The 20,845-nt window shown below is 37.2% G+C and overlaps 1 protein-coding gene across 5 annotated transcripts in view; it reads right to left on the reverse strand.

Annotated features, from left to right (window-relative positions):
- Asph (aspartate beta-hydroxylase) overlaps window positions 1-20,845 on the reverse strand; it is a 191,147-nt gene that overhangs the window by 138,875 nt on the left and 31,427 nt on the right. For 2 of the 5 annotated variants that reach the window (XM_048358866.1, XM_048358869.1), the window contains exons 2-4: window positions 19,106-19,255; window positions 15,396-15,464; window positions 2,130-2,171 (exon numbers count right to left, since the gene is read on the reverse strand). In XM_048358866.1, the coding sequence (XP_048214823.1) occupies window positions 2,130-2,171; window positions 15,396-15,464; window positions 19,106-19,255 (261 nt within the window). Of the gene's footprint in view, window positions 1-2,129; window positions 2,172-9,589; window positions 10,650-15,395; window positions 15,465-17,381; window positions 17,427-19,105; window positions 19,256-20,845 lie in introns of those variants that run through there. The other 3 variants (XM_048358864.1, XM_048358867.1, XM_048358868.1) reach the window with 3 other exon arrangements.

Here is a 20,845-nt window from a genome sequence, read left to right on the forward strand (position 1 = left end):
TTTTTTTCCAGCTTCATATACAGCTTGACTCTAAGGTTACCATGCAACGTGGTTAAAGTGAGTGGACACCCACCGGGCAGAGCCTCACACGAACCATCAGCTCATCTTTCACAACCACAACGGTGACATAAGAAAAGGAACGCTGGCAATGGAAAACCCAACTTCCTATCACCATTTTTATACAAAGACTCTTTTAAAATCTGGAACAAAACATACAATCCTCAGAACAGGTGGGTTTACAATCTTTGAGAAAAAAAATATGCAGCCCAAATAAAAGCTAAATAGCATTCAACAGACTTGGCTAAATAATAATTTTTTAAAAATACCTCCATGTACAAGAACATTTAAAATCATTACCCATAGGAGTTACAACAAAAACTGTTTTGTTTTCGTTTATACTCAATCAGTATTCCTTTAAGTATATGTTCCTATCAAACCCTAGAAGCCAATCCATAGCATAGTGAAGGGAAAAGAACTAAACAAAATGTACAGGTAATTCCAAGACTCATGGAAGATGTGGCTCTCAATGTGTGCTGCGCTAAGTTTAGTAGAGTGATTAGTAAAAACTTTAAATTTAACCTTGTTCTCTCATCTGGTGGTCATAAGAGACAGTGTTTCATTCAGTACAATGATGCATTTAAATGGTGACAAACAAAATGAAAAATTCTTTCAATAAAACATGGAAGATGCATCTGCTCACCAAACGCATGGAAAAATCTTAAGAGCTCAGACTTATTGAAATTGGGCTCTAGATCTGTGGGGCTCACAGGAGATACTGATGCATTGTACTTTGCCAGGCAGTCAAATAAACCCTAGATAAATCAACAAGAATATCACTGAATGTCCTGAGGAGTGAGCTGTCAGGAAATACTTCAATTCTTCCTGAAAACAACTCATCAAATCCTCTGAGAACACAGACTAGCTTCTACTTAGAAGCATCCTCCCACTCTTCACTCTACCTCAATGTAGTTTTCAGACTAATTCAGAGTGAGAGAATAAAATACTTATGCATCATGCTCAGGTACTATTCTGTTTAGCATTTTTAAAGAAAATTAAATCATTAATACTGAATTTAACTTTTCAGATCAAGAAGTAAACTGATACTTCATTGGCCACTTACTTCATCACTATTTACATGAAACTAAAATGGTAACATTTCTGCTTTCTTTCTATATAAGTCAGCCTGGTAGCGTGCAAGGTTATATTACACATCCTCTTCTTTCACAAAACCAGCACACGAACCATCATAACACAGTCAAGTTACAGCAAAATTCAAATTGCAAACCATGGACACCAAGCATTTGGAAAGGAAGAAATACCACAAGATTTCTTTTTTAAAAAAAGAAAACCATGCAATTCCCCATGCCTTTCTCCCTGAAGAATATGAATGGATACATCTGAACAGGAAAAACTGTAAGGATAATACAATTCTAATATTGAACCCATAGCCTACATAGAATGGTATGTGTAATTTTAATGCATTAAAATATACAAGGCAGGGAGGGGGGTATGAGGGACAAGGTAACAAACAGTACAAGAAATGTATCCAATGCCTAACGTATGAAACTGTAACCTCTCTGTACATCAGTTTGATAATAAAAATTTGGAAAAAAAAATATACAAGGCAAATTCTAACCTGAAAGGATATAGCTTTGAAGTCTAAATTTTCATTTCACTGGAAAGTACACATCTGATTGTATTTATTGTGTTTAAGACAGTGTCATCGTGCCTTCAAAATTTTTGGAAAAATGAAGTCAGTGATGAATTTACCACTGCAACAGTAGTAATACAAAAAGTCAAACCAAGAAAGGTTTTAATGTTAATATTCTAACAAATGTAACATGATACTGTTCACATCTAAAAACCTTTATGTTCTTATGTAAAAACTATTTTATCTAAAAACTTTGTATAATCTTTATATTACAAAAGTAAATTAATTAAAATTATAGAGGAAACCTTTCCAATGAGCCTTTGGGGAAAAAAATCTTTATAAATGACATAAGGCACACCCAAAACCAAAAAGAGCAGTGTTATTTTGCATTAGTAGCTGCATTTACACTGGAATAGCTCATGCACTTTCAAGCACGAATGTGATTCATTCAAGCCTAATTTAAAAAAATCAAAAATACCTTTTGCCTTAGTTTTTCTCTTGGCTACCCCACCAGCTCCTTCTGTTGGTATTTATAAGATGAAAATAGGTTACAAAGACAAGGTTTTGAGGAATTCAAAAATAAGTATCTAATCATAAGTTGAAACTGATGCGTCTATAAAGCAAAGACGTATTTATTACAAAAAGGCACTTTGACATTTCAGTATTATTTATGTGTCTCTTCAAAGTCTTGGTTTCATTTTCTCTAACAGATAAATGACAATGGCATTAGACGTTTAACAATCTTTGGCTTTAGAAATACCTAATGGCCACTGTAAATGACACGTTGCTGCAGTTGTCTGGGCTCCTGTTCCCGCTGTAGAAGATAACATAGAGAGGTGAGGTCTTTGTCCACTTCATGTCCACTTCAATCACCAACAGCCATCCACAACAGGCTTGCCTATGTTTATAGAATTTGCATCTGTGTCTGGCCAACCATTGCTTTTCCCTCATTATTTCAAATCTTTTGGAAAGTTACAGAAGCAAATAATAGACTCTTACGTAAGTACACATTGACTTTTTCCACTCAAAAAAACTCTGCAGTAGCTTTCTTGTCCCCTTTCTGACAGATCAAAGTTCCGATACTAGGTTTCTTTGTGACAGTTAACAAAATCATTCACACATTCTTTTGGGTGCAATTTTTGCCAACCAGCATATACTCGGAATTTCTCTCATTTTGTTGTCCTTGCCTATTTCCCAGTCACATAAACGTCATTTTGGTACACAGATGGGCAAACTCCTAAAGCAGCATTCTAAGCTGACAACCAATTTCTCAGGCATATCTGGTGAGAAGTATAGTTACTACTTAGGAGGATGGGAGGAAAAAACCCACACAGAACTGGTCATTCAAAGCTAAGGTCTAAGGGTATGGTATCAAAAGAAAGCTTCTCAACCAGAGACTTACTCCTACTGCAAATGGTAGAATCAGTTCTGTATGTTTTTCATAATATAATTACCTAGTTACTAAGGATCACACTCCCATTTCCAGTATAAGGAGTTTTTAATGCCTGTTACATTTTACTCAGCATCTGCCATTCCTAAACTCCTCTTTCCCTATTTGTGCAAACTGTTTCTATCAAACTCAGTATAATGAGAATTCTAATTCAGTATAAACTGAAATATAATCACCATTCTGGAAAAAAAGTCTTACTGCTCACTACATAAAAAGAAAAGGAAGAAACATGGCTTACTGTTCCTTGTGGTTGTGTCTATATGCCTATATAGCATTTGTATTATAATTGAGTTTCGCTGTGTTTGTATTATAATTATATTTCACATACAAAACTTGATTCTTCCCTAAACGGTCAAAACATCCCATTACTTTGTAATACAGAATGCTATTTTAGACCACATCCTACTGAACTCGACTTTGTAAAAAGATACTAACCTACACTCCATTTTAAATACATGATTATTTTTGAATGTGTGAAAGAAATTAACACAAAGCGTCAAAATAGACGTTCCATGCTGCTAATGTCTCTTTGCTCACTGATGTGCATCCTTCCAGGCCAGGCTGAGATTGTCGTATTAAAAAGCAGTGTAGAACTGGGTACCCATGACTAATGCCTACAATCCAAGCTTCCCTGAGATGATGAAGAAAATGATCACATCAGGCCAAACAACATTAAGACTTCAAACAGTAAAATGCCAGCATGTGCCTGCCCCTGTCCTAGCAAGTCTGAAATAGAAAGTGTGTGGTCCAGGCCAACCTGAGCATCGACGTGAAACCCTATGCGAAAACCAGCTAACGTAAAAACGATTGGAGCATGCCTGAAGTGGCAATCAGAAGACCCTGTACCTTTTTTACAATCCCACAGAGCCAGGCACCACTGGCTCCTCCTATCGGCACAGCTACTCGGGAGGCTTAGAAAGGAGGATCGATGTTCAAAGCCAGCCAGGGCAGAAAAGTCCATGAGACTCTTATCTACAATAAAAGCTGCAAGCGAGGCTGTGCCTCATGTGGTAGAGGCTCAGGGACTGAGTCCAGGCTGAGTTCAAGCCCCAGGACCAGCACCCCCACCCTCCAAAATCAAACAAACACACAAATAGTAACACCACAAAAAATAGAGTAGCAAAAATCAGACTACTCACTTCCCATACCTACTTATGATCGATTCAAAAAGAGCTATACAGATGAAAAGACTTTAGTTACAAGTAAGCCAAAATACCAGAACAGCCACAAATTAAACAAACAGTAAAAAGTGAGCACTTTGGTTAAAACTTTCCTAATCTTGGGGATATAACTTCCCACAAGGATACACATGATACGTGTAGGGTTACATGTAAGACTCCAAAATATCAAATTAAGCTTCCTCCTCTGAGCTTAAAAAAATAATCATTCATTTTTCATCATGTCTCCATGAAAAGTCCAAGCTAGAAATTTAAAGCACAATTTTCATACTCAGTCTCTGAAGGAAGCAGTACAGACAGGAAGACACTAGAACTCTTAGCAAGCACGACGTAGATAAAGGCGTACATCACAAAAGACCTGGCATGTCAAAGGAGCTGTCCAGGGAAGGAAAGCATGAACACAAGTCCGAACATGATGGATGAGACAGTACCATGTTCTACTCATGTCCTGTGAAGCTCTCCATCTCCATTTTACGTGCCACATGCAAAAGAGGTGGTATGGGCCAGGGTGGCCCCTACCTCCTTAGAAGAAAACAAGATTCTAAGGAGGAGAAAAGGAAAGAAGGCTTGGAGGATTTATCTGAACTCTGTGTGTTTTGAAGGGGAGAGAAAGAAAGAGGTAGCAATGATCTAAACATTTCTTTTTTTTTTTCTTTATTGTCAAAGTGAAGTACAGAGGGGTTACAGTTTCATACATGAGTACATTTCTTGTCAACTCTAAACATTTCTACAGTGGTAAAGAAATGTTATCGAGGAAAGATCATGAAACCCAAGCCAGAGTTAATCGTAAAGCAGAACACAAAATATCTCTCCAGAGAAATAAGTGTGAAAGATGGAAAAAGCTTATGATACCTAGTCCAGAACTAATCTTGATAGAATTACTCATTGCATTTGTAACTATGGTGGGTGTGAATTTGCTGACCAGGGTCAAAACTCAATAAGCACAATATATTTATTTACTTTTTTGACACCATAGTTAACGTTGGGGAGGTGGGAAAAAAAGGAATAATTATATCAAACAACAAAATTCATGATGATCCAAATGCTCTTTAAGCTTCCAGGCCATGTGGAGGAAATTCTATGAAGCAGAATTGAGGAGAAACCTCAGTATTTGAAAAGCATGTGGAGGTGAGTTGTTTTTATTCATCGCGTATATCCCAATTTAAGGCAATTTTACAAGAACATTAGGATACCTCACAGTAATTTATGCTAACTTGGCAACTGCCTCAGGAGCAGCATGCCCTATATTACAAAATAAAATGTCCTCAGCTGGGTGTGATGGTTCACACTTGCAATCTCAGCTGCTCAGGAAGCAGTGATGGGGGGGGGGGGATCATGATTCAAGGACAGCCAGAGAAAATGGTTCATGAGATTCCATCTCAATCAATTAAAAAAGAAAAGAAGCGGGGCTAGGAATATGGCCTAGTGGCAAGAGTGCTTGCCTCATATACATGAGGCCCTGGGTTCGATTCCCCAGCACCACATATACAGAAAATGGCAAGAAGTGGCGCTGTGGCTCAGGTGGTAGAGTGCTAGCCTTGAGCAAAAAGAAGCCAGGGACAGTGCTCAGGCCCTGAGTCCAAAGCCCAGGACTGGCAAAAAAAAAAAAGAAAAAGAAAAGAAGCACTGCCTTGTCATTCCACTACAACAGAAGCAAAACTAAGAGGATGGGGATTCAACCCTGCCCGGGCAAAAACACAAGATCCTATAATAAGAATTAAAACAGAAGGCTGGGGGACTGGCTCAAACGGTGGAGTGTCTACCTAGCAACTAGAAGGCCAAGTTCAAATCCCAGTAGTACAAGAAAGAAGAAAGGGAGGAAAACAGGGAAGGAGAGAGGAAAGGCAGATCTGTCGTCTATGAAACTAAAATGTGGGAGTGAATAAGCAAAGAGATGACATGACTTGGAAAACCAGTTCCATTACAGACACCCAAATAACAACTGCAGGCTTAGATACTTGTCCCTAGAACTGACAGACCGCTATCACATCAAACTCACGCCACTGTGTCACTTCACAGTGCCTGGGGAAACCTGAGAAGTACCAGGAGCCTCAGTTTCTCCCCTTGGTCCTTCCTATACTAGAAGACCATACTCATTTCAATACGACTATGCGTAGCAGAAAGAAGCCCTAACTGCCTATGGAATAGGTGAACTTAGCAAACGGTGGCTGTAGACTTCAAGTCTAGTTCTGGTTAAACGGTTAAATACACATTATGACAGGACGCTTTATTTCCTCTTAATCTGTAATAACACTATTCCACACACTGGGTGGGGGGGGCGGGGAAGAAAGCTACAAAATCATCCATCTCTAAAATGAATAGGAAAAGGAGAAGCAGAATATAAGAAAATTAAAAGGCTAACCAGTTAAAGAATTCCATTCACAGACTGAGAGTTGGAAGTTGGAATAAAGATAAAATGTTGATTCAGGTGAAAGTGCACCTGGAATTGGTTAGCACTGATCAACTGACTGAGTTTCAAAATGTCATTTCTTTGGGGAAGAAAAAGAAAAAAAAAAGAGAATTTTGGTATGCTATGAATTCCTGAGACTTGTACTCATGGGAACTAATATAAACATCATTTTATTCAAATATGAATGAATGTCATGTGTTGGACTCAGCTTTGCAGAATCAAAGACCTAGCTCCTGGCTGTAGGAGTCCACCATCTAAATGGCACTTACTCCTCAGGGTGACATAGTTAATATTTACTCCTATTATTTGGTTATCTCAACAAGTATAGGCAGATAATTTGGAATACTTGCTCTAGCAGATGACCTAAAAGCACAGTCTGAGTCACTAAGTTTCTTAACCACCCCAAATATGTATTATGATTAACAAAGATTCCATAGCCCATATCACAGAAAGTTTGTTATATGTATTATAAAATTAAGTAGCTAATCCAGAGTATTAGTGGGAAAAATCCACTGGTAACCAATTCTATAAAGGTTTGAACTATCAAGTGATCAAATTCAGAAACTCCTAGCAGTAGCTATACTTGCTTTTAACTATTCTCCAAAGCTACAATTTTTTTATTATCTTTAAGTAGTTGTACAAAGGAGCTGCCATTAAAAAAACAACTTATAAATACAATATATCTTGATCAGTGTCTCACTCCTTTCAACATTCTTTCCCATCTCACCTACACACCCTTTCCCTCAGACTTCTTTATTTTGTAAGATATACACTGGTTTCTTGATTACATTATTCCCTCTTTGCCTCTTCATTCCTCTACCTCTTTCCTCTACCCTGCCTTTCAAGAATCCACTTCCTGGTGTTTTATTTTTCTGAACTTTGCCTTTCAAAGACATTGACACGATTTGAGTTCTCCTTTGAAATCATAGAGAAAACAATGCATTCTGTATATCCAAGTGAAAACAAAAACAAAATCAACTTCAAGCAAAAAAAAAAAAGTTGCCTTTCTTGTCTGGACATGTATGTCTCTAGACCTCAGAGAGATAATTTGTAGAGCAACCAATCAAGTGCCCCCACCCAGCATTCCCTCCTGACCTGTGTATCTCCTGTGTATCTGCAGGATTGCCAGAGAACAAGCTGGCTCTGCATCAGGTCTCAGGAGTTAGAAGGACTAGCACCTTGAAGACACTCTGGTAGTTAGTTTACATCCTTACCATCCGTGTCTCCGATTATTCAGTGCTGAAAAGAAGCCAAAATGCAAGGACTAGTCCCAGTGGTCTCACCCTGTTTTTGTATCAAACCCCAGAAAATCTGGTTCTCTCAAATCAATGGATGAGCATCCAAAGAACAAGAACAGCCACCCTGAGGAGCCAACACTAACTCTAACACATAGCATACTCATAGGTTCGAAAAAAAACACAAAGGAGAAATTTGAATTAAAATTCCCTAACCATAAATACTCAGATATACTTGAGTTTAAAAGGCATGAGCCACAATAATATTTGTAATAAGGCAAAATTACAAAGTAAATCTTTCGAGACTTAATAATTGTATAATAAGCATGACTTAAGCAGTCATGTTGACCAACTTCAAGTTATTTTACACCACAGCTTTTGCCAGAAACTTTATTCTCTCTCCCTTCTCTCTCTCTCACACACAGACACACAGACACACACACACACACACACACACACACACACACACACACACTCTGCCTTAAGGACAGGTGGAAGCAGGTCACAGAAATCAGGGGTTCGTCAGTTAAATCCAGTATCAGAGGAGTTCAAATAGGTATTACAAAATAAATGCTTAATTATTCTATCTCATGCCCTTATTTCTCACTTAGGAAAATATAGCATAATTAATTTCTGTACGTAAAATGTACATTAGTATAATGACAGAAAAAGCAAAGCCGGATGAGAAATTAATTACAAAAATTTTAACACACAAATTATTTTTCACTATCTAAGGCATCTTCTAGAGTTAGTAGTCATGACGCACTAACAAATAAGGTTGCTATAAAAAGTATTTCTCAGACATTTGGCTAAGTGAATTTTATTGTAAATAAGAGCCCAGAATCCTTTCAAACTTAAACCTAATGATATTTCAGGGAGTTTAAATTCCAAATAGACATAAGAAATGCCAACCCATTCTGAATTCACTTTCAGAAAGAACATTAGTAAAGAATACTCTTCTTGGTGGCTGACTGCTTAGTGAAATTACCAAGCTGGGCAACCTCTCCACATCTAGATGGGAGCCCTGTTTTCTAATTGATGACTTGTCCATTCAGGCTATACTCAAGAAGCAGATCTATGCATCATCTTCCTCTTAAAACAAAGCGATACATAATGCACTTACATGAAAGTAATTTGATTATATATGGAAAATCAAAGAATATTTGAAAAAGTAAAAAATTACAGTCAAATACTATTGTCTAAAATGAATCTTTTCAAGATTCATCAAAATTTTAGAGAAGCTTAAAAATTTTTTTAAATATGATATGATACATCATTCTTCCAAAGAGTCATAGAAAGCAAAAGTCTTAGGTCTAACCTCTTTAAAGCTCTCAGAGCTTTGCTTAGAGGAAAAGAAGTGAAACCTTCTCTCTCTCTCTCTCTCTCTCTCTCTCCCCCTCTCTACATAGATATGTATAAATATGCACATATATTAGGTATATATTATGTTCTATATATATATGGAGAGAGAGAACATAAATTGTTTGTGCTATTATCGAAGCAAACTCATTTAACAGAAATGGATGACATTTTTATTCTACTATCAATAAATTAGTACTTTAATAAATTTAATTTATAAACCTAAAAGTCACATTACACATAAGTCAAAACCGATAATAGGTTAATAGAAGAAAAAAATGGAAAAAGACAGTTAGGATGAATAATTTTAATATGTACATCATTACTTAAGATACATATTTACAGTTTCCCTCTTGTTAATATGCTTACTTAAAAAAATACAAATTACCTTCTCTGGCTATATATTTGAAAATGAAATTTAAAATAAATATTATTTTCAGAAACAGAAATACACAAACATACTACTCTGTGAATTCATAAACTTAAGTACCCTAAGGCAAAATACAGGGTTAGTTTTAAATAACTTCCAAAGCACCATTTAATACAGAATTTTACACTGAGATTTGTGTGACCTTTTCTGAGAGGTCGGATAAACTGAACTAATTACAGATGAAAAACTAACAGCATTTTCACGATCATTTAATATGCCAGACAAGTTAAAGACTAACAGAGAAGGATTTAATCTACGTATCATGCCAGAAGAGAAATTTGTAATAAAGTTCATTAGAATCATCATCATTAATAGTGTTAGAAAGACAGGAATCAATGGTTAACCACAACACAATTTACTACTGTTAAGTTTCAAAATTCTGTTCCATGAATACATGAATTGAAACAGAATAATACAGAAACCAATTACACTACCAAGAGCATCATCTTCAATGTCGTTTTAGTTGTAGATAACCACAAGGATGAGGAATAGCACTGTGTTCACGGGGAGTGGGGAGCCAAGCAAGGGACTAGCTATGTAGTTGTACTGGGCACGGTGGCAAGGTTGGCTTTTACTCTAAGGTCACAGCTGCCCCACTGTACATTAAGCCCTGCATAAACAAAGGAAAATGAACAAAGAAGCGAGACTGCTCTTGGTTTTCATGAGCCAGTGACTTCAGTCCCTGAGTCAGTTACTGGTTATGTAAATCCAAAATGACACAAGTCTTTCCCTGAACCCCTTCATCCTGTGACGTACCATCAACACCATCTGTGGTTTCGCTTTCTTCTTCTTCTTCTTCTAGCATTTCAAAAGGAGTCATTATATCATAGAGAAAGGAGAGGAAACCATAAAACCAATCTGAGCTTTCCTCTGCTAAAATATTAAGGACTTCCTCAAGAGAATCAATATTTTCATTACTGCCATCTTTGGTCAGGCCTACATAAGAATAAAGGAAGAGAGAAAGAGAAAATAAGGAGAGCAGTTAGGTGGAAAAAAATCAGTGGAGGAAGAGTGATCGCAACAAGGCTGTGCATCGTGTTCATGGATGTTTACAGGCAAGTTACAATTGGAAATAAATCAACTGAGATGCATACCATACAATCAAGTCTCAATTATACACGCTAAAGGATAGCCAATCTGACCACTTCCCACCATTTGGACCAGCTCCTGAATTGGTGTGTGGAAAACTAACATTTTCCCATTGGTCTTGAGCTGGAAAAACTAACAAAAGCAGTGTTAGAGGGGAAAAAATACTTCTAACAACCTCCTGGTTTGCTCATTTACCAAAGGCATTTTTAAGAGTGGATTAACCAGTTATGCATATATCAATAAATACTTAGAGGGCATAAAATGGTTCATTTTCTCATCTTTTTTCCTCATAGAACCTGGAGTAAATTTAGGAAACTTTAGGGTGATAAGACCAGCAGGATGATTTGGTTATAGCCAGCACAGATGGACCCCAATTCATTCAAATCAAATCAAATCACACATTTAAATTTTAACTATTAAGTAAGCTAGTTCTGCACCACTCTGGCAACTGATTCATGGTGCTGTAATTGGTCTCAATAATTACAGTTAACTATTATTGTCAATTCTGCCTGCATTTAGGTATTCAGAGGAGGCCTGAGGCACTCATTTGCAATAGCAACATCCCAAATTCCTCTTCTCATCAGCTCAGGAAATCACCTTCTACTACAAAATCTACCGACTTCTGTCCTTTTGAAGACCTCATGGTAGAAGAGGTCATCCTAACAGGAAGAAGTCAATACATATAGCCATTTTTATTTCTCCTTTGAAGAACTGGCTGGGAGGAACAACAGATTCTTGGTTCCTGTAGATATCAAAATCTGCCAGTATTGCCAAGCTTCATATAGAAAGGCCCCAAACTTTTGAGAAGGTAACAGGATAGGCAGCCTGGCAGTAAGAAACCTCAACAGCAACAACCTCAAAGCTACTCCAACTGCAACTGCCCCAAATTCAGTCATCTGAGGCGTTGATAAAATGTAAATCATCAGGCAGCACAGTAGTAGTAGGACAGCTACCTTAAGTTTTAAAGATAACTATGTGTTTTTCCTCTTTGTCATTTTTTCGCACTGGAGGTAGAGGGAGAATGGCAGGGGGCAGGGAAGGGGGACAAATATTATGACAGGCATTTACGTTATTTTGTGAACAGCCCAGAATGTTTTTTTATTGAACTTCAGAGTTGACTAATGCTGTGAACAGAAAAAAGGACTTGCATTTCCACCTAAGTATCTGTGAACATTGTTTCTTCTCTCTACCTAAAACACCATAGCTGCATTTAAATTAGCTTTTTGATTTTTTTCCCCACGTTTCAATATATTACTACTTCTGAGTAATAAATGTAAAATATAAACCTTTCCTGCTCTTCATTATGGCAAAGTAAGAGGCTACTAAATATACAAAAGTACTTGAACAAAACTTCCACACATGATCTGCCTACTGCTCTTAAGACAAAAGTACCAGTTCAAAGAAGAAAAAGAAGATATTCTGGACATGTAACTCCTTCTTAACCTCTATGACTATGCCCCAATAAAAGAGCAAGATGCTGATGCTCTCGGCTGGGCATACTCTGGTCCTCTCTTGAGCTCACTCAACACATCATGTAATGGACAAATGTTTATCAAGGAGCTAGAAGTTGTGGACGGGTTTGACTTCTGTATTCCAGACATAGGTGACATGATGCCAGCTAGGTGCTAATCCTAAAAGAAAAAGAGATCATGTAATAATCTTAGATAATAATACACTAAGAAGATACTGTTTCCATTCCAGGATCTAGTTCTTGGATCTTTTCTTATTGATTTTATGTGGAAAGCAAGTCTGTAAGCAATATACTGTGAGCAATATAATTTTCAATAATGAAAGCTAAAAATCAAAGATCTTTCTATTTCCCATTAGTTGGTCACAAAAGTAGGATGGTTATGTGGCGGCCAGGAACAGGCTTAGTGTATTTCCCAGGTATATCAAAAAGGCCTTGGCCAGAAATAATAAAGCTAATGGTGGTTAGATAATGATCTACATTTACTCTTTTTATTACATTTTACTGTTTTTTACATTTGCTATTCTTATTACATTTAACCCCTTTTATTTCATAAGACAAGGCTTAAGATATAAAAGAAATGCAAATGTGAATGAATACACTTCCTTGAATTTATATGATATACATAAATGTAGATTTAAGAATCTAGAGGGAAAAAAAGTTATGAAGTAAATGGCAAAGGTATGAAATGGCAAAGGTATGAAAGTTGAACATATCCCAATTAATTGTTACTACTTCCTTTCAGGACAAGCTCTCTTTTACTCCCTTTTCTCCAACCTTTGGTCCCCTTGGATTCCTTCTGCCTTGGTCTAAAACTTTTGCCCTGAGGGTTTACCCTTCAACAGACACCTAAATGAAAATACATCCACAAAACTTAGCTTCTCCATACCTTCTCCTGACCACACAGAGCTGATGGAAGTCTCTGTACATGCCCCCAAATTTTACTAGATGCTTCTTTTGCAGTCCCCTGACAGAATCAGCCGCACAGCTAAACCACAATAATCTCAAACACAAGAAAAGAACTTTCATCATCAATCCAAGTTAAGTGCAGAGTATTAACGAGTGTAGAAACAGTTAGAGGTAACAGTCAGCCTGACAGTCATCTTGGGTTTATTTCATGTTTACAATAGCTGCAACTAACTATATTCTGGTACATACACAATAAAATAACTCCGCCTTCTTCTAACTGTCTTCTAAATTCCTTCATAAAATTACAAACACAAACACAGAAATTCACATTTGGTTCTACCTCCTAGTAATAATTCTTATGAAAGGAATAAGCTTTGCTTTGCTCATATCACAAGTCTACCAGCCAATGCTAATTCTTCAAAGGAATGAATGTTGGGAATATAAAGTATACTGAAAAATCAAGTTATTCACATAAGAACATCAGTTTTAAAAAAAAACAAACAGTAGATGAACGGCTAGGAAAGAGAAACAGACCATGCGTTCATGAAGGGTGGGATCTAGCAGGAGGGAGTTGGGCTAACAAGAAGGAGGAAGAAGATTGAATAGTTCTGAATACTGTTGACATGACTTATTTGCAGCTACAAAAACAGAAGGATAAAACCTGTTGAAACTGTTTTGAGAAGAGGGAAAAGGGAGAGAAGAGTGACAGAGGGAATGAGATGGATTGGAACACACTGCAAACATGTTTGGAAATCTAACAATGAAATCTGCCCCCTCGCTGCAACGAATACAAGCTAATCTAAAGAAAAACAACAACAGTGTGTCAGAAGTAAAATTATTTCCAAAAACAATGGAACTTTCAGCCCACATGAAATTATCTTTAAAAATAAAAGGCTTCACTAGTCAGAATTCATCTAAAGTGATACTTTGGAGTAGCAAACCACTTATAGCAAGCTAGCAAGCAAATTATCATCATCCTGACATGTTACATTTTATATAATTTTATTTCTTTCGCATACCTAAAATTATAATCATCTGAAGATTTAATGTATGTACAGAAATTCTGGCTTAGAAATGAAATGACAGAAAGTATCACTATTAAGAAAAAGAATTTCATGAAAATTTTATAGTACGCTTCCTCTGTAAGTAGTCAACACTAGTTATCACTAAATGGCAATAAGGAAACATATAAAGATCTAGGCAGGAAGTCATACTACATTTTAATTATGACTGAAACCCTGTTTTCATATTTAGAACTGGAAGGGCTGGGAATAGGGCCTAGTGGTAGAGTGCTGGTTGTTTTTTAAATGAGACTTATTTACTGAAAGCAGTTTAAGTGTTTATAGACATGACATCTTTCCATTTTCCCCTGTTCTTAAATACACAACAAATTAGTGGCCAGGAAGACAGTACTACTATTCTATTAAGCTTAGTTGGTAATACCATGATATAGCTACTATTTCTCTAAATTTTTTATATAAAAATTTCTAACCCATGTGATGCTTCATACCAAAGCAAAGGAAATGATGCTGCTTAAAACCAGAATTATGCCAGGCTACAAAGCTAGATTATATAAAAGTTTTATATTAAAATCAGCACCATCAGTAAGAAATCATTTTTAAATAAATGAGGGAATAATACATCTTTATTTATTTCAAGAAACATTGCACTATAAAATCAGGGCAAATAATTCTACAGGGAGAAAAAGAAGAATGAAAGATTTCCAAACAAGAAAATGTGATCAAAAGACCACGCATTCATAATTTCATATTCATTTTTACAATATGTAGAGGACATTTTAAGTTTTTTGCTGTCGGGATTTTATTCTAAATGAATTTATGTAAGCCTTTTGAATTCTGCATTTTCAAATGAGACTGAATTGTAGGAAACAGTGTGAAAAGGCAGTTTTATCATACTGAAAAGAGACTAGGCATTAGCCATATCTTAGGTAAGGAATAGAAGAGCTCTAAGTCTGAAAGCACAAATGCAATGACACTTAAAATGTATATTCAAGAGCTGTATGCCCACTGATGAAAGTAGACTGAAATGTTGTCATAAGGCCATGTGGTGTTGCAGTAAGGATGAAATGGATTGTTAAGCAGCAAAATAGCTTCTAGAAAATATGTATAATTGATATAAACACTATGAAAGCCAAAATATTCTTTTGTTCCAATATTTCACTGTCATTAACAAAATAAACAATAAAGTGTACTCGCCTAATAGAACCTTGGCATCATCCACATCAAAGTCTCCATCACCATCAGCATCATAGACTCCTAGTTTTCCTACAAGAGGAGAAAAACAAAACACAGCAATAAAAGGAAAACAAACTTAATAAGGGATTCCACTTACTGTAGCCCTATGCCTCAGCCAGAAACATTTCTGGTTGATGTATATTCTCTTAATCCCACCTAGTAGTGTGCTGTGATTATATTACCACAATTTCATTTCACTTAGCAATCCTAAGACATGCATGAGATGATATCTTAAAGGTTTGTCTCATAGCTTCAGAATAGCTTTATTACATTTTGGAAATACGTCAGGTCAAACTTTTAAGAGAGACAAGGAAAACAATCAACCCATTTCTGACAGTTACATAAAATACAATGTTTTGGAAGTAGAGCTGTGGCTCAAAAGTAGAACACTAGTCTTGAGCCAAAACAGCTCAGAGACAGCACTAAGGTGCTGAGTTCAAGTCCCATGACTGCAAAATGAACAAGTAAATATTAAAAAAACAACAACGCTTTTAAAGTGTGAAATTTGACCACTGCGTCAGTATTCAAAAGCAAATAAACAACCGACCACTCCTCAAGTAAGGACCAAAAGTAAATAAGCTAACACAGAGCCTAACTATTAAAAGAGGATGGCTAACTTTTAAACATTTCATATAATGATTCACTAAAGAAATGCTATACAAAAACCTTAAAGGGGAGGGAAGCCTGTAAAAATAAAGTAAGATCTACAGGTTTTCTGAAATTATAAAGAAAAAATTATGGTTCTGCTATTTAACTAGTACTGGCCATTTTTTTATTGAAGAGTGAAGGGAGAAAGGTGCAAGACAGATATGCTAAGAAGACATTATCTTACACCTTTACTCCTGAAGAACAGTAAATATGTACACTGAAGGTTTAAATAATGCTTTCTCCTAAGAAGCACTCGTACATGTAACATTCCAAATGAATCTAATGAATTCAATATGTGAAAATCATTCTAAAACAAATATGGTTCATAATTCATCCTTGGCCTGAAAGCTCTACAAAGTACAAGTACACCAACATTTTAAAAGCAATCACAAATCCAGTATTAGTACTAAAAAGGAAAGTTAACAACACTGTTTCCATTTCTTTAATATACAGTACATTAAAAAATTTCAAGAGAGGGGCTGGGGATATGGCCTAGTGGCAAGAGTGCTTACCTTGTATACATGAGGCCCTGGGTTCGATTCCCCAGCACCACATATACAGAAAACGGCCAGAAGTGGCGCTGTGGCTCAAGTGGCAGAGTGCTAGCCTTGAGCAAAAAGAAGCCAGGGACAGTGCTCAGGCCCTGAGTTCAAGGCCCAGGACTGGCCAAAAAAAAAAAAAATTTTCAAGAGAGTAGGCAGAAATTCTAGCCCAGAGCAATTGGACCTATCTAAATCTTCCCGGAGCCCTGGGCTCTACTTAGGAAAATAATTAACTTGCTATGTCTGTCTGACTTAGCACACACATTAAAAATGGCACCAACGGGGGCTGGGAATATGGCCTAGTGGCAAGATTGCTTGCCTCATATACATGAAGCCCTGGGTTCGATTCCTCGGCACCACATATACAGAAAATTGCCAGAAGTGACGCTGTGGCTCAAGTGGCAGAGTGCTAGCCTTGAGCAAAAAGAAGCCAGGGACAGTGCTCAGGCCCAGTTCAAGGACCAGAACTGGCACACACAAAAAACTAAATAAATAAAAAAAATTTTTAATGGCATTAATAGTGGAGCAATGATGACGTTACTTCTCTTGCTAAAAAAATGAAAAGCACTCATCTGAAGATCAAGGCTATACAGAGAGCTCAAGTAACACTGAAGAGAGAAAATATCCTTCTAAACACTAAAAAGGGGAAAGCAATACTACAGCTTCCATTCTGAAACAAAGGATAACTAAGTTAGCAGAACAAAAATGTCTTACAGACTGATACAAGAACACTTAAAACTTATCTCCAGCCGCCTACCTTGAAGTACCTCTGATAAATTATAACGGAAGTCCTTTGCTTTGGCTGCATGCATGTAAAAACACGAAAATGGTTACTTGTGATTAAAAGGTACACATATTGTCAAATCTCTTCTTCTTTCACATACGTTCCCTAGCAACACAGCAGTGCAAGCAAAGTAGGGAACCATTCGTAAGCTTGCCTGGACTAAAATTCTGTTAGTCTACTCATCTACTGAGAGACACATTTTCTCTGAAGTGAAATAGGATGAACATCAATGAAAGGCATATTTTATCATTCGCTCCAAGGAAGAAGGCTTTAATATAATAACTAAGGCAGAAGGTCTAACGGGCAGGAGGGTTCTTATGTAGAAGTGTGTGTTTTTTTCCAGTCCATGTACCCTGGACTACTCAAGAGGAAAACCACTCTTCATAACTGCCAGAATGTCCAGCATTGATGAACAGATGAGCAGAATATGATGTGTTCATACCATGAGATATTACTCAGTCATGAACTGGAAAGAAGATTGAACCTTGAAACCCAGTACTGCTGCTAAGTGAACAAAGACAAATACAGAAGTCCCCATATTAAATGGCTGCAAATATATGCCATGTACAGGTAAAACTACAATCACAGAAAGAATAGTCAGGGGCGGGGCAATAAAACTATTTTGGAATTAGCTAATGGTAACTGCTTCACAAAATAATAAATATATTAAAAGCCAGTACAACTACAAATAATACTTAATTTTACATTGCGTATTTATTATCTCAATTTTTTTTAAAAAAAGGTAAAATGGCAAAGAGTCAGACTGTAAAAATCATGAAAAATTATAGTGATTATGTAAAAAGGGGGTCCGAAGGAGGTCGGTGCCAGGTACCTGGCTCGCAGCTGTGGCTACACAGCTGCTTAGCAGGCTGAGCTCAGGAGAATGGCAGCTCATCAGCTAAGGCAGACAGTCTATGGCATCCCTCCCCTTCTCAATGGAAAGCTGGACGCAGTGGCCCACACCTGGCTATCCCAGCTACAATGGGAAGCCTAAATGACACTAGCACCTACTAGAGGGGGGCAGGTGACCTCAAAAACAAATAGTATGGAAAAGGGCTAGCGGAGTGGCTTAGCTGTAGAGCAGAGGCGTGGTCAGTCCAAGGCCCAGCCTCAACCCCAGTGCCACGAAAAACACAAGTAGCCCAGAAACCCTTCCGAACAGCCTACAGACCACACCGATCCCCAGTGTTATCAACAATCCTAACACAAGCACGAGTATGAATATACACACATACACACATAAATATACACACACATACACCCTAGGTCAACCGAAACCTGAACAGATATGCTTTGAAAAACCTTTTCTAGTCTAGAGAAGGATTTTGTAAATTGTATAAGTAGCTACATTAATTTCTGTCCTTAAATAAAATCAGTGGTTCATGATGAAGAAGTTTTAAAATGCCCAGTATAATGAAATTAAACAGGAAGTAGAATATGGCATACATACTATACATTTGAATGCTATACATTCAAAACAGCCTAGACAGTATTTTTTACAGGTCACATTGAAAATTTAAAAGCTACTCCTCCAAGATAGCCCTAGTAACATCCCTTTTTTGCCTCCAGCCTACTGAGAAACTTTGAAAAGCTACAAGAATAGTACCAAAAAGACTGGTATCAAATCTTCGAGATTACCAAGGGATGTAACTTACCCTCCAACAAATTTATAACAGCAAGTGTGCCACAAATCTTACCTAGGACTTCCTCATAATCAACAAGATCAAACCACACGACAGCCACAGATGCCCACACTCCTAGCAATGCAATGACCATAAACCACGTGAAAAAGGAGCTTCCGGAAAGTCCTCCTTTCCTCCCGTTCTTGTGTCCTCCATGCTTCGCCTCTGTTTAAAAACAAAAGAAAGGTAAAATGTCAGCCTCTAAGAAAATGCCTTATCAAATGCCCTTTTCATACCAAACCGTTGGAAATAATCTTCACCTAAATTCTCAAAACACTGGCAACAAAATAAAAGATTTTGTAAACAAAAAAGCTGCGTTGACTCAATACCATTTTAAGTATGAAACTCTAATTTTGAAGTAATTGAATAAATAAAATCAATAGGCCAATGATTTTTAAGAAATATAGGTAATTTTGATAAAGGACTTAGGAGGAATCTATATGATAAGCCCCTTATCTATATGATAAGGGACTTAAGAGGAATCTATGATAAGCCACTTATCTATGTTATAAGCTATATGATAAGTGGCTTATCATAGAGATTCCTCCTAAGTCCTTTATCAAAATTACCTATAAAAGGGCTGGGGTTATGGCCTAGTGGCAAGAGAGCTTGCCTCGTATACATGAGGCCCTGGGTTCGATTCCCCAGCACCACATATACAGAAAACGGCCAGAAGTGGCGCTGTGGCTCAAGTGGCAGAGTGCTAGCCTTGAGCGGGAAGAAGCCAGGGACAGTGCTCAGGCCCTGAGTCCAAGGCCCAGGACTGGCCAAAAAAAAAAAAAAATTACCTATAAAGCAGTTGACAGCCTATTAAAAACTTCATGGAATCATATAGCAATGTAGCTGTTCCAAGAAACAGAATGACCACATTGCTATTTCTACAGAATCTTAAAACCCCTGTTAACTGCCAAAGAAAATAATCGCCCCAAAAAATACAAAGGGAGAGAAGGACAATCACTAAGATGAAGACAACTAGTATGGAAACAGAGAGGACAAAAGCTCCTACAACTGCCTTCAATATAGAAACTGCTGACCACCAGTATAATTTATCACATTCCATGTGCTTGATAAGCCTTAGGTTCTTTTGGAAAGATTCTTCTGACAAAAATGAACAAGAAACATCAGCTATAAAAAAAAGTAGTTAACTTGGTTTGTACAAGGAAAGCCCCCTCATACTCAAATTTCTCTTAAAAAGAAACGTAATGCCTGGTATATAAATATCAGAAAGGTTCTATCACATATCACATTCCAAAATGCCATCAGAGAAGAGGAGAAGTTCTTCAACCAGCTAGGACATAGCTGTGATCTGCTGGCACATGTATTTTCCATACAGTGCTTCCAAGTGTATTGTATGTATTTTGTTTCTGCAGGGTGCATTTTTGGAAGTTTAATCAGAAGATGCTAATTCTGTGCGTGTGTTCATCACACAGCAAGACATCTGACATCCCTGATTTCATGGAACTCAAAGACAAGTAGGTCCCAACACACACAAAAATGCCCTAATATTTTCATGTGTCTCTTACATGGGGCCATACCTGCCCGAAAACCATGGAGGTAAGGACGGGAATAATGATATTTTAGGAAAACATGAAGGGACTCTTCTAGGGTCTGTAGGCAAACTGCATAGAAAGTAGTAGAATGTACTATGACCTCTGCAGTCTTAAATCGGTAATGTAAATGAGCCAATGAAAAGGGTTTCACAAACCCGACCAGTTCTAATCTAGAACCTGCCTTTGAGTTCTATGTCCAATTTAA

Source organism: Perognathus longimembris, chromosome 12 (assembly GCF_023159225.1).
Source record: "Perognathus longimembris pacificus isolate PPM17 chromosome 12, ASM2315922v1, whole genome shotgun sequence".
Classification (NCBI taxonomy): Eukaryota; Metazoa; Chordata; class Mammalia; order Rodentia; family Heteromyidae; genus Perognathus; species Perognathus longimembris.